Genomic DNA, 15,000 nt, shown 5'->3' with positions numbered 1-15,000 from the left:
TGTTAACAAGGCCTAATCGATACCAAACTGGGGGTCGTTGAAAATGAAACGTGTAAGAAATATTGCCAAAGGGGATGTAGCTCAGTGGTAGAGCGCATGCTTCGCATGTATGAGGTCCTGGGTTCAATCCCCAGCGTCTTCAGTCTTTATAAACGATAGTGTAATGAGTATCAGTCTCTCAAGAGACTGTTGGCTCACAAATGTTTCCAGTCTAAGTAAAGGAAACAAACCTATGCCTTTTAAGTCATGTAAATGATTCCTACTGCAAATCAAACAAGTCAACAGCCTATCTAGCTTGCTGCTCAGCAGAAATGGAAATTCAAAAATATATTTGAAAGATATGTTTTAAATATATTTCAGGGGCGTATAGTTACAGACTCGAAGTGTTGGAAGATTGTGGAATAGTTTTATGTCTAGAGCCATGGTTCTCAAAGTGGGGTCCGGGGACCCCCAGGGGTCCTTGAGTGGGTACCAGGGGGTACCAAGATAAATGTTGGATAGTTAGTAACCAAATGGACCCTTATGTTGCTGTAACTCTGAGAGTGTACAAATGGAACCAAATGGACCCGTAAGGGTCCATTTGGTTCCATTTGTACACTCTCAGAGTTATGGTGGTCCGTGGTCTACTGCAGGGGTTCCCAAAGTGGGGTCCGGGGACCCCCAGGGCCCTACATACATCAGCTATTTTCCAAAAATCTTGATATTCTTTGAAAATGTTTGAATATTTTTTACATTTTTAACACCACATCTGGAACTCTTTTCAGATGTGGGTCCGCGACCAAATCCGCGTTAATTTAGGGGTACTTGACCTGAACAAGTTTGAGAACCACTGGTCTAGAGAGACTACCTGTGGATACTTAAGACAATCCTTACAATACAATAACAGGTACATCTATTCAGTTACCTCCTGCCCCTATTTGTCCTATCCTCTTTCCAGCCAGGGGTCTTCACCGTTTTTCAGGACAATTAAGGACCCCTTGGCTGAGAGAGAGATGAAACAGGGACCCCCCCACTACAAAAATAGCCGAGGCGCGAGGCATTGTGAGCTTGTAGATCGGCTATTTTACCTCAGAATAGGGATGCTAAGTGGTTAATGTAAAAAAAGAATGATCCTATCACACAAAGATTTGGCTGCCCCCCCTGTAGTAGCTCTGAGGACCCACTAGGGGTCCCGGACCCCCATTAAAGACCCCTGCCATAAGCTATCCTTTATGCCGTTGGTTCTCAAAGTGGGGTCCGGGGACCCCCAGGGGTACTTGAGGGGGTTCCAGGGGGTCCCCAGCTAAATGATGGATAGTTAAGAACCAAATGGACCCTCATAGGTTTGTAACTCTGAGAGTGTACAAATGGAACCAAATGGACCCTAACGGGTCCATTTGGTTCCATTTGTACACTCTCAGAGAGTGTACAAATGGAGAGTGTACAAATCAGAGAGTGTACAAATGGAACCAAATGGACCCTAACGGGTCCATTTGGTTCCATTTGTACACTCTCAGAGTTAAATTAACATTGATTTTACTATATAAATTGGGGTCCCAGATATAGAAATGCCATTAAATGGGGGTCCGTAGCCCTAATGCATGTTAAACTGGGGGTCCTTGAAATTAAAATGGTTGAAAATGACTGCTAGAGCCTTTAAAGTCTTCTCTTATGGGGGTCCTTGGCATATCTTTTCAAATGGGGGTCCGCGGGCTAATAAGTGTCAATTTGGGGGTCCTTGACACTAAAAAGTTTGAGAACCACTGCTCTATGCCATGAACTTGAATATCATATATCGGCTCATGACCATTGTTGCCCCCCCCCCCCCCCTCCTGTGATGTTGAGATCTGATTGGCTCTCACCAACTGCAGCTTCTTGCCGTTATCAGTTGAGCCTGGGCTTTCTGGAGGATGATGGCCTCTGAGAGAGAGAGAGAGAGAGAGAGAGAGAGAGAGAGAGAGAGAGAGAGAGAGAGAGAGAGAGAGAGAGGGGGGGGGGGGGGGTGAGAGTAAGTGGGAGGGAGGAAGGAAGAGGAGAGGACACTGGTTTTAGCAAGATGGAATCATTAGAGATTTGTTTGATCGCTTACACCCACACAAATAAAGCAGTAAGACTTGGTCATTGGACAAAACAACTATCTCCACATTAATGGTCAAAAAAACTCCCCTTGAGAGCTGTATGTGGGTAAAGTGATGATAATATAATGTATGTGGGTAAAGTGATGATAATATAATGTATGTGGGTAAAGTGATGATAATATAGTGTATGTGGGTAAAGTGATGATAATATAATGTATGTGGGTAAAGTGATGATAATATAATGTATGTGGGTAAAGTGATGATAATATAATGTATGTGGGTAAAGTGATGATAATATAGTGTATGTGGGTAAAGTGATGATAATATAATGTATGTGGGTAAAGTGATGATAATATAATGTATGTGGGTAAAGTGATGATAATATAATGTATGTGGGTAAAGTGATGATAATATAATGTATGTGGGTAAAGTGATGATAATATAATGTATGTGGGTAAAGTGATGATAATATAATGTATGTGGGTAAAGTGATGATAATATAATGTATGTGGGTAAAGTGATGATAATATAATGTATGTGGGTAAAGTGATGATAATATAATGTATGTGGGTAAAGTGATGATAATATAATGTATGTGGGTAAAGTGATGATAATATAATGTATGTGGGTAAAGTGATGATAATATAATGTATGTGGGTAAAGTGATGATAATATAATGTATGTGGGTAAAGTGATGATAATATAATGTATGTGGGTAAAGTGATGATAATATAATGTATGTGGGTAAAGTGATGATAATATAAGAACACATTCAAGTATCTGACATTGTATAAAGTCACCATACCAACTATGATGAGGCAGTGTTGTGTTGTTTTAAAAATGTGAAAGTTTTTTTAATTTCCTTAAAAGTTATCATTTTGGACATAGTTGGTTTCTGCCCAACAACAGCAGAGATATACTGTAATAAAGGATGAACTCACAAGGTGCGCAGCATGTGTTCTGAACGGAGGCAGGCCTGTAGCTTCATGCCGATCATGGTGATGCTGAGCATGGCTTCTCCACACTCCCTACGCATCTTCATCCTGACCATCAGAGGAGGGGGGGGGGGGGGGTCCAGACCGAAGGACAGGTAATTAGACAAGGAGAGAACATTATTTGTAGAGAACATTTCAACAACAAGGTTACTTATAGTAAGTATAGGAAACACAGTTATACAGTGACATTAGGATGCATACAACTAAATAAATAAATATGTACAGATACAGTTACAGTGCAGAACAGAAAGGAAAAAGGAAAAAGGAAAAAGGAAAAAAAGAAAAATAACTCAATCAAAGGTGATAGGAGACATTTCCATTGGCTGCTTTCTGTTTTTAAATGTATTTACTTTAATTATCCATCTTATTTAAAAGAGCTTTTACATCCACACGTTCAATTTATCCATCAAGACACACTCAACAACCTTATTTTGATACACCTAGTATACAAAAAGAAATTGGAAGACGTTCTTTTAAGTTTAAAGCTCCTACTGACTGGAACAATTTACCAATTGCAATTAGATCAATTATTTCATTTCCTGTTTCCAAAATGTCCTTACTTGACTCACTTAAAACGAACTGTTCTTGCTTCTGATTTTTGTTTTTGATTGTATTTAGATCACTTTTTACTTTTATTTTCTCATTATTTACTTTCAGTTTTTAGATGACATGTGTTGCTGATGTAGTACGGTCTGGGATGGTGTGAGAGCCCTTATGTGTATGTCTCATGTGTATGTTTTGTTAGTGAATGTTTTGTGATTGTTTTTTGTCATTGTTTGTATGTTGTGCCTGAGGACCCCCTGGAAGACGAGATGATACATCTCAAGGGATTTATCCTCCAATAAATTTTCAAATAAAAATAAAAATAAAGGCAGAGGCAAACAGAAAGGTCTTTAGTTGTGTTTTAAAAGAAATAAGAGTGGCAGCAGACACTGTAGTTTTCTGGGCGTTTGTTCCAGATCTAAATGCTGCTTCCCCCGTGTTTATGTTTGGTTTTAAGGACAGAAAGCAGATCCTTTCCCAGGTGACCTCAAGAGATCTGGATGGTTCATGATATCCTACGAGGTTGATTGATTGAATTGATTGAATAATTTAACCCAGGGGTTTTCAACCAGTGGTCCGGGGACCACCAGTGGTCCTTGAGGGGGTTCCAGGGGGTCCCCAGACAAATTAATAATTAGCAACCAAATGGACCCTTATATGTCTGTAACTCTGAGAGTGTACAAATGGAACCAAATGGACCCTCACGGGTCCATTTGGTTCCATTTGTACACTCTCAGAGTTACATGAACACTAATGATGGTGATACAGTGTAGATGGGGACCCCCAAGAAATCTAAATGGTTGAGTCCCTGGCATATCTTTTCAAATGGGGGTCCATGGGCTAATATGTGTCCATTTGGGGGTCCTTGACACGAAAAAGGTTGAAAACCACTGCTTTAACCCATTAAGGCCTGAGGTTCAGATTCTACAAATGTCTTCTAAATCCTAATAAAAAATGCGTTCCAGGGTTAAAAAAGAGGCACTATGGTTTGTTTCCATTGGGGTCCTTTGTACTCAATGGATCCCCTATGGAAACAAATGTATTTTGGCCCCTAAACCATTCAAAGCTTTATAGACAAATAGTAGTATTTTGAATGCAATTCTCTGACACACATGAATCCAGTGTAAGGATTTAAGAACTGGAGTGATGTGATACACTTTCTTGATATTAGTTAGAGCAGCAGCGTTCTGAATCAACTGACTGGCTAGGGGGCAAGACTCTAATAAAAGACTGTGTGTGTGTGTGTGTTTTGTGTGTGTGTGTGTGTGTGTGCGTGCGTGCGTGCGTGCGTGCGTGCGTGCGTGCGTGCGTGCGTGCGTGCGTGCGTGCGTGTGTCTCACATGTAGCTGTAGTATCCTTGTAGCAGCAGTTCTCTGTGTGTGTGCAGAGAGTGCACTATCCTCAGATACTGGTGGACAACTCCTACCACCACCTGTAGATGTTATGAGAACCAGAGAGAGAGAGAGAGAGAGAGAGAGAGAGAGAGAGAGAGAGAGAGAGAGAGAGAGAGAGAGAGAGAGAGGTACCGTAAGTTCTATTTTCTGATTACTAAAGTGCTGGATAGACGGGAGACCCCAGTTGGCAAAAAAAATAAAAATAAAACTCTATAGCAATGATTACCACCGGAATACTATATCACACCCTGTTTAATAACAGCAATATTTTGCACTTCAAAAAAAGTGTTCCTGCAGAGTTCAACTTTGATGTAACAGTCGCACACATCTGTGCCAAAGTGTAGACCACTAGGATTTTCTTTCTTTTGTATGACTGGTATTTCCAGAGGGCCATACTGACTTTGACAATGTGAGCAAAGGGCCACACATTGGAAAAATGAATTGAATCTTGATATACACATACAGTAGTGCTGCCTGAATTATGTTCAAACAGCATGAATGTGGTAGAACATGACAGCTTTACAATATAGGGTAACTATTTACCACGCCAGAAGGCCTCCTGCATGGGTCCTTGCTTCACAAAACAAACATTTAGATTTAAAAGTTACAAACTTCTGCCTTTTGTTACACTTGTACTGTGTGTGTCACTCTTGTGTCTCTGAGTCTGACTGGGAGACAAATAAAGAAACAGCAGCAGTGATACCTTGGAGAAGTTGTAGTCGGCCATGACATCAAACTTAGGGGGGATCACAGGGGTCTCCGCTACGAGGAAGAGACACAATACAGTTATGGAACTGGTACGACTCTGTGTGTGTGTGTGTGTGTGTGTGTGTGTGTGTGTGTGTGTGTGTGTGTGTGTGTGTGTGTGTGTGTGTGTGTGTGTGTGTGTGTGTGTGTGTGTGTGTGTGTGTGTGTGTGTGTGCTGTATACTGTATGTGTGTATATACTATACTTGTGAGGGGCAAATGTCCCCACAAGTATATAGTATAATTTCAGATATTAGTTTTTATGTTTAAAGAAAGACAATAACGCACAGGACAAACCGGTATTTTATGTTATGTAAAAAAACAAGATTTAGAGGTTAAGGTTAAGAGTTATTATGCCTGATTTATACTTATTGCCGGTTGTGCACCGGCAATATCTCCAGTCTTTAAATGGTTTATAAAGACTGGAGATGCTGGGGATTGAACCCAGGGCCTCATACATGCGAAGCATGCGCTCTACCACTGAGCTACACCCCCATGGATGGCACTAACGTTGCAAGCTCTCAATATGTTGCTCTGTGATGAATTGTGAGCTTGCAGTCCCAACGTCTTACGGATGCTATATTATACAAGCTTGGTTACAAATGTAAACTGCTTGTGTTCGTATTTGGAAGCCTCGGTAATGTCCATACATTTGTTGTGAGAGGCCTGCAGATTGCAGGAATGCCCGAGTCAAGAGCTGATAAGACATTGGCTGAATTCTGTTCATTGGCAGTCGCCATATATGGAGGAGGCGATGCTTCCTGTATCCGTGATCTGTATCCTGAAACACTTATTGTTGAGTTTTACCAAATTTGTGCATGTACTATTGTTTGTGTTCAAGAATTTCTTGTTAAATGTGAACGCAAATACAGATGTTAAGTACACTATAAGTGTGTGTGTGTGTGTGTGTGTGTGTGTGTGTGTGTGTGTGTGTGTGTGTGTGTGTGTGTGTGTGTGTGCGCGTGCATCTTACGTTCCCTGCAGGGCAGTCCAGCGGCGGGCCCTTCAGGCCCCTGGCTGAGCAGCATCAGGGGCCTGGAGGGGGAGGTGGGGGGGAGGTTGACCACCTTCATGCCGCCCTCCAGGTGGAGCTCATGGCCCAGGTAGAGGAGGTGCTGCTCCTGCACCCCCACCCCCGTCTGAGACGACACCTCCTCCAGGAACACAGACACCCTGGAGGGTGGAGGGAGAGAGAGAGAGAGAGAGGTGAGCGTGGGGCGCTGTACGTCAAGTTAAATCAGTAGTTCTGAAACATTTTCATGTCAACTTGTCATTTTGAACAGAGATTACAAATAGATTACAAAGGCCGTTTCCCATTAATATTTCAGCTGCTGATTGAATAGCCAAAGATCTAAAGTGACACAGATGCGTTCCCGGATTGAATGGGCTAATCGTCTACTTCTGGAGATGCTGGGGATTGAACCCCGGACCTCATACATGCAAAGCACGCGCTCTACCACTGAGCTACATCCCCCTATGAACACATCACATTAGGAAACATGATTTATTGTTATATAGTGGTTCCCATACTGGGGGTCGTGGGTCCCCACATTATTTTGGGGGGGTCCCCAGCTTAATGTGCAACAGCGTTTTCTCATTCAACAGTTAACCCATTTTGGGGCGGGAACCCCTATTTGTGACTATACCTTTGAGGGCGGAAACCCCTTTTGGGGTTCTTGTTGCATGTACAGTATATAAATATAGTAACATACATTTGTGTTTTCAGAAAACTTTTTCAGAAAACTTAGGTCAGGATTTAGAAGGCGTTTTTAGAATCGGCCTCAAGTCTAAATGGGTTAACAAACCAACATACAGTATAAGTGTATACAGGGTATCTGCACATTTATATTTCCTCAATTTAAGGACGTTTAAGACCCTTTTAACCCATCTATTTTCCATTCCAAAAAATGTGAAACAATTCCTGTTGCTATATACATAGCAACATCTAAAATCACACAGCTGCTTTCCCGGTTTTAAAAGGCATAACAACGTACTACAGGCTTTACCGGTGTTAATTGGTTAATACCAAATTGGCCAGATTGTTAATATTACGTAAGAAAGAGGCAAGCGTTGTGAAAATAGCCGATCTACAAGCTCACAACGCCTCGCAGTGCGAGGCGTTGTGAGCTTGTAGATCGGCTATTTTCACAACGTTTATCTTTGGAACAGAGTGAAACTAAATGTAACGCCTCAACTCCTACAATTACAAGTGCTTGTCAGGGTGGTGAGTCTCCAGATTATTTTGGGCCTTCTCGGCCTGAAAGGTTTGGGAACCCTTTGATCTACTGTATAAAGAGTGGAGATGCTGGGGATTGAACCCAGGGCCTCATACATGCGAAGCATGCGCTCTACCACTGAGCTACATCCCCCTATGGAGACATTGCATTAGAAAACATGATTTATTCTCCCGTTACATAGATATCTATAGTGGCTCATAGGAATATTCCTCATAGGAATAGACTATGTGACAACCCAGGAATAGTTTGGTGACCACTGGAGAGACGGTTGACAGCCGGAATGTAGACGGCATCCGGGAGCAGTATGGGTTAACCAGCGCCCCAGCCTGTGTCTTCCGTGAGGAAGAAGCCCAACAAACCCACAGTGAGGCCTTTAAGGAGGGCCTTTCAAGCAAGCCGCAAGGGGAGCCTGCAGCACCACCACGGCCCAAGAAACCATCACGCATGTTTGGAGCGGGGGAGTCTGGTGCAACGCTCAGGTCCTGGACCTGGTGAGACGAAGGAGGAGCCCGGCCAGGAGGCCACCCACAGAGCCTATAGTCCCTCCACGTGTCAGAGCCTCTCCTCTCCCCCAGCCCCGGCAGAGTAGTTCCGGAGAAGCGGATTGAATGTACTAGATGTTTACGTGTTATAGTGGTGCATGTAGACACAGTGTGTTTACGTGTTATAGTGGTGCATGTAGACGGAGTGAGCGCTGGCCTGCTGCAGGGAGAAGACGTGCACAGGCCTCCGCTGCAGGACGTCTGTGGTGGCCGTGAAGAACTGGTCAAAGACCCAACATCTGTCCTGGTCAGCCTCCAGGATACCGGCCAGGACCGGGACCAGCTGCACCCTCAGACCCCTGGTGGAGAGAGAGAGAGAGAGAGAGAGAGAGAGAGAGAGAGAGAGAGAGAGAGAGAGAGAGAGAGAGAGAGACAACAAGGGCACGGATGGATTCTCTCAGGGTTTCTCTGCACTGATGATAATGGCAATAATGCATTCAACTACACTGCCACCAAAATGTGGAATGACCAACCCAAAATATATAATGGCTCTCTGTCCTTAACTCATTGAGGCCTGAAGCCGATTCTACATGTCTCCTAAAGTCCAGGGGCCAACACTGATATTTTCACAAATTGGTACCACCTAAGGTGACCGTAAAGTTTTTGTATTTTTGTCTTCCTACATGTCTCTAGTTTATATTTTGGTATGATAACCCTTCCAATCTTGTAGCTTAATGGCAGTTATCACTACCTACTGGCTAATGTATCCGGTAGGAGACACAAAGTAGAATCTTTGTGTCTCCTACACCCGGGCATCAAATTATTGCGACAAAAAACAAAATATATTCATGTATTCAAGGCTTCATGGGGTGTGCAATTGATAACTTCTCAGATTTTTGATGTTTGCAAAAAGACTGCTTTCCATAAGCTTGTAAAAGTTGACCCTCCTTCGGTCTAGGGTGGTCATGGCTGAATGGGTAGAGAGTCCCCCTGGGAAACTTAAAGAGGAGTTCACCCAAAAAATGATTTATTTTCTATCAATTGCACACCCCATGAAGCCTTGAATACATGGATATATTTTGTTTTTTGTCGCAATAATTTGATGCCCGGGTGTAGGAGACACAAAGATTCTACTTTGTGTCTCCTACCGGATACATTAGCCGGTAGGTAGTGATAACTGCCATTAAGCTACAAGATTGGAAGGGTTATCATACCAAAATATAAACTAGAGACATGTAGGAAGACAAAAATACAAAAACTTTACGGTCACCTTAGGTGGTACCAAAATATGGCTTGGCCCCTGGACTATAAATAAAAAAATAAAAAAACAGTATTCTTGAAAACGTATGTTTCTATATCAGTGGTGCTCCATCTTTTTCATGTCAAGGACCCCCAAAATTATATGTATTTGGCCGCTGACCCCCATCAAAATTTTCTAAAATAGCCCAAAGTGTAAAATAATGCTTTTTAGCTCAAATCTAAAAATGACACAGTTCCAGGTCTTAATGGGTTAAAAATACAAGTGAACACATACAGTTTATCTCCTTGAACACACACACATGCACACATGCACACACACACACACACACACACACACACACACACACAGACACATGTACACATGCACACACACACACACACACACACACACACACACACACACACACACACACACACACACACACACACACACACACACACACACACACACACACACACACACGTACTGTGACAGTTGGCAGCTGTGAGGTAGATGGTAGCTCCACTCTAAAGGGCCGTCATCTGTGCGCTGGATTCCAGCGATGGCTCCCATGGGTTTACCTGTAGTGATCTTGTACCTACACACAACAAACACACACATGGGTTTACCTGTAGTGATCTTGTACCTACACACAACAAACACATGGTTTACCTGTAGTGATCTTGTACCTACACACAACAAACACACACATGGGTTTACCTGTAGTGATCTTGTACCTACACACAACAAACACACACAGATCAGGCTCACAGTGGCTCACAGTGGAGTATAGTATACTCTATATTCTATATACAGTATACTCAGTATATTGTAGCACTTTGTATTAACACAAGGAATTAAAGCTGCTTATTTTAATGATTTTTTTGTTTTGTTTTTAAACCAATCTGTGTGGTAGAGTATGTTAGTACATCTACAGTGGTTAGAGATGGTTAGACCCTGACACCTACTGGTTGACAAGTAGTACTACAGGTACCTTTAAGCTCATAAGCACAATTTCTCCCCTGAAGAGAAGTGGGAATTGCCTCCTGACTGACTGACTGAGTGTGGTAGATATTTGTGTCTTAAAAGTGGGAGACCTGGGTTCGAATCCCGGGTGGGGCATTGTCGGGAAAAAAACAACTATCTCAGTTTTTCAACTTTTTATTTTCTTTAATAAATCAGTGCTATTGAACATCCTTTACGTCTCTGTGTGTGGGTTTTATGATCAAATACCTCCTAACTCCACTTGAGCTGTATTCTCTTCAACAGTTTGGTTGAAGGCGTCCTAACAGGCTGTGTCACGGCCTGGTATGGGAACTGTACGGCCCGAGAAAAGATCAGCCTACAGCGAGTAGTACGATCAGCAGAGCGCATAATGGGAGACAAGCTCCGAGGCGCTCCAGGATCTGTACAAGAAGCGGTGCGTGGTCAAAGCCAAGCGCATCATCAAGGACAAGCACCACCCAAGTCACAAACTGTTCAAAACCCTACAACGACCACGACCGGGCAAGGGGCCCTACCGCAGTATCAAGAGTACCACCACCAGGTTGCGGTGCAGTTTTAATGCGGCTGCTGTCAGAATGCTGAATGAGGCATGAGCCTCGTTCAGCAGACTGACAACAGGCGGTACTGTCCATCTGGTCGCGGACCTTTTTTTGCTCTTCTTGAACACACCTGTGGACTACACCAGGTACAAGTGACTTTCTTTTTTTCTGCTCTACCTCATGGAACTACTTGCGGATTATACCAGGGTCAGTCTACCTTATGTGGATTATGCGGTCGACACGCACTGACTTTTTTGCACCATCATGCCATGTATAACGCACTGACTTTTTTTGTCTTTTATTGTGCTTTTCTTTTTTTCTCTAAGCACCTTAACGTCCGTAAGTATATCATGCACAGTATACATACATTGCTGCTATGCTCAGGCACCTACGTCATATTTTTTTTATCTCAGGTACTAGTGTAAATATGTAGATAACTTGTTTGGCCTTTTTATGGTTCTCTTGTTTGATCTCCTTCCCACTTACCCCCCCACCCCTCTTCCCCCCCCCCCCCCCTCGGGTTTCTATGGAAATAACGTTGCGATGGGAACGATGTACGAAAACGAATTTCACCCACTTTTTTACCTTGTAAACCTGTGATGTGACAATAAACCTGATTCTGATTCTGATTCTGAGCTGTATGGGGGTAAAGTGATGATAATATAAAGCAGTGGTTCTCAAACTTTTTCATGTCAAGGACCCCCAAATTGACACTTATTAGCCCGCGGACCCCTATTTGAAAAGATAAGCCAGGGACCCCAATAAGAGAAGGTTTATACACGGCTTTCTAGCAGTGATTCTCAACCATTTTAATGTCAAGGACCCCCAGTTTGACATGTATTAGGCTACGGACCCCCATTTAATGGCATTTATACCTCTGGGACCTGAATTTATATTATAAAATCGATGTTAATTTAACTCTGAGAGTGTACAAATGGAACCAAATGGAGCCGTCAGGGTCCATTTGGTTCCATTTGTACACTCTCAGAGTTACAGAACCATAAGGGTCCATTTGGTTCCTATCCATCATTTAGCTGGGGACCCCCTGGAACCGCCTCAAGTACCCCTGGGGGTCCCCGTACCCCACTTTGAGAAGTATCTGACAATGTATTAACTCACATACTAACTGTGATGAGGATGTGTTGTGTCGTTGCCTTTTTCATTTCCTTAATATTGTGGACATATCTGGTTTCTGCCCGAAAGCAGAGATATGCATTCACATTATTCATTCTCTATATGCATTCACAATGTTCCTTGCACCATGTCCATACTGTACACTGGAGAAGTGAAATTGAGGATGTGATGTTACATGTATGTCTTCTGCTTCTTGCATATTTCCCACAGCTGATTCCAGCCTCTGTTAACGTGTGACTTTAATACTCACATAGTGGGCTTGTTCCTGCGGGGTCCCCCGTACGGCGTGAAGGGCAGGCTCCCCGTGGCGGCGTGGTAAAAGGTCACGCCGATGCTCCATAGGTCAACGCTCACACCGTACGCTTTCTGCTGGGGCTTATGGAGCACTGCACGCTCGTACATGTCTGGATGCTAGACACACACACACACACACACACACGTGCACGCGCACACACACACACAAACGCGCGCGCACACACACGCACAGTGACAACACCTCTGTGTACACTACCTTTTCTTAACGATGCGCTCTGCGCAACAAGTCATCAAAGTTCATTTGGTACAGAGTACCAGCTGCATCCCCTTTGAAAACCTTGTATTTCCATTTCCACCTTTTTTTTTCTTCTCCGAAAAAAAATGTACTTAAAGTACCAAAAGAAAAAGTACTAAAATGTTTGAAAATAGCAGATCTACAAGCTCACAACACGTCGCGATGCGACGCGTTGTGAGCTTGTAGATCGGCAATTTTCAAATAGCCTAGGTATAAAATAGGGCTAAAGTGGTCAATGTATGTTCTATACTGTAACATCATAATTTACATCTGCAAAGTAACTAGTACCTAAAGTTTTCAAATAATTGTAGTGGAGTAAAAGTACAATATTTGCATCTGAGATGTAGTGTAGTAGTAGAACTAAAAGTATTGGAAATTGGAAATACTCAAGTAAAATACAAATATCTCAAAATTGTACTTAACACATCGCCATTATTGCCAGCATTTTTTCATAACAACTTACCGTGGGTGCCAGCATTCTCCCCATTGACTGCGCTTTGCTGTTTAAAGATTCCGCGTGCGTTACAAGCAAATCCACGCAAAAAAAAGCATCGATTCATGTTGTGCCATGAGCCTGGCTACAGCCTGGAACCATAACATTACCCTGGCGAGTTACAACGGGGGGGGATCGGGCATCGCGCTGGCACTTCCTTCGCAGGATTACAATGGGTGCTCCCAGAGCTGCTCTAGCCCCGCCCGCGCGGAGAAAAACAAAAAAAAACAAAAAGACTGAAATCACGGTTCAGACCGTGTTCGGCACCGAAGCAGCGGAACCGCCACTATGTAAACACACGGTTCAGACCGTGTTTGGCACCCGATGTGTTAAGTACAGTACTTAAGTAAATGTACTTAGTTACACCACTGGCAGTAGTGACAACACAGAAATGTGTGAGGGGAGGAATCAATTGGCATAACGACTTAAAATTGGGGAGAAAAAGCAATGATAAAAAAATGAACAGACATACAGTACAAGGTTTCCAGCGATGGAGCGTTCTCTTATCTCATCTTACCAGATACTCTTCGGTCCCGTAGATGGACAGGAACTTCTCGTCGTCCTCCAGCTCTCTAGCAGCGCCGAAATCAGTCAGTTTGTAAATGGACCGGCCGTCGTCGCCGACCTGACGCATGATGTTGCCGGGCTTGATGTCGCGGTGCACCACCCCGTTGTCACGGAGATGATTCATCCCATGCACTGGAAGAACGAGAGGAGTGAGGAGGGAAGAGTTGTTTTATGTCAGGGAGTAAAGGGCAGTGGCGTGCACAGACATTTTGAGGGGCAGGTGCTCAAGTAAATTATACTTTTTTTTGTTTACTTAGTCTGCTCTTTTTTCCCTCTACACCTATACCTCTTTGCCAAAAATAGCGGATCTACAAGCCCACAACGCCTCGCAGCGCGAGGCGTTGTGAGCTTGTAGATCTGCTATTTTTGGCTAAAGTTCTCCTCAGAAAAGGGATGCTAGGTTTCGAGTGGTTATGGTAAAAAGAAAAATCATGTCACATAAAGATTTGGCGGCCCCCCCTGTAGTAACTCTGAGGACCCCCAAGGGGTCTCGGACCCCCTGTTGAAGAACCCTGCTGTAAACTGGGAAAAAAATGGCACTTCTGGTCAAGAGGGCAAAGGGCAGGTGCTCTAGCACCACCTAGAGTCTATCTGTGCACGTCCCTGAACAACTATAAAGAAGCCCTAAAAGTTGGTCAGGAACTGGAACCAAAACATACTCGTTTTTTCTTGCCCTGAACTGGGAACCAAAGTGGGCGTGTCACTATTCTACAGGTTGGAAGACGCAGATGCCATACAAACAAAATAATCGTTCAAAAATAAAGGGAAACTGTAACTGGCGTTGACGATTTCCCCCGTTAAATGGACACGTACTCGAACACATTGCTGGCCAGACCTAGAATCGAACCTGGGGCAACTTGGGACTCCTGCTAACCCCAGGCGGGCTCTCGAACCATTCAGCCCCCTATTACAATAGTTCTGCTTTAAACTGCATGGTGAAGTTCCGTGAAAGCGCCAAGGTTCCAAGAATCTAGAAAGGAACCCGTTCTAGAACCAAAACATCTTTTGGTGGAAAAGG

At 43.4% G+C, this 15,000-nt stretch overlaps 1 protein-coding gene across 2 annotated transcripts in view; it reads right to left on the bottom strand.

Moving 5' to 3' along the window:
- The window catches only part of ikbke (inhibitor of nuclear factor kappa B kinase subunit epsilon), a 33,184-nt gene that overhangs the window by 11,078 nt on the left and 7,106 nt on the right, over positions 1–15,000 (bottom strand). For both annotated transcript variants that reach the window (XM_084061521.1, XM_084061522.1), the window contains exons 6-14: positions 13,933–14,114; positions 12,623–12,783; positions 10,182–10,292; positions 8,634–8,813; positions 6,709–6,908; positions 5,693–5,751; positions 4,936–5,027; positions 2,999–3,100; positions 1,842–1,899 (exon numbers count right to left, since the gene is read on the bottom strand). In XM_084061521.1, coding sequence (XP_083917647.1) covers positions 1,842–1,899; positions 2,999–3,100; positions 4,936–5,027; positions 5,693–5,751; positions 6,709–6,908; positions 8,634–8,813; positions 10,182–10,292; positions 12,623–12,783; positions 13,933–14,114 — 1,145 coding nt within the window. The remainder of the gene's footprint in view (positions 1–1,841; positions 1,900–2,998; positions 3,101–4,935; positions 5,028–5,692; positions 5,752–6,708; positions 6,909–8,633; positions 8,814–10,181; positions 10,293–12,622; positions 12,784–13,932; positions 14,115–15,000) is intronic.

The sequence above is a fragment of the Gymnoscopelus microlampas genome (genome assembly GCF_963454915.1).
Source record: "Gymnoscopelus microlampas genome assembly, chromosome: 7".
Taxonomy (NCBI): Eukaryota; Metazoa; Chordata; class Actinopteri; order Myctophiformes; family Myctophidae; genus Gymnoscopelus; species Gymnoscopelus microlampas.
This window is presented reverse-complemented; position numbering and strand designations above follow the sequence as displayed.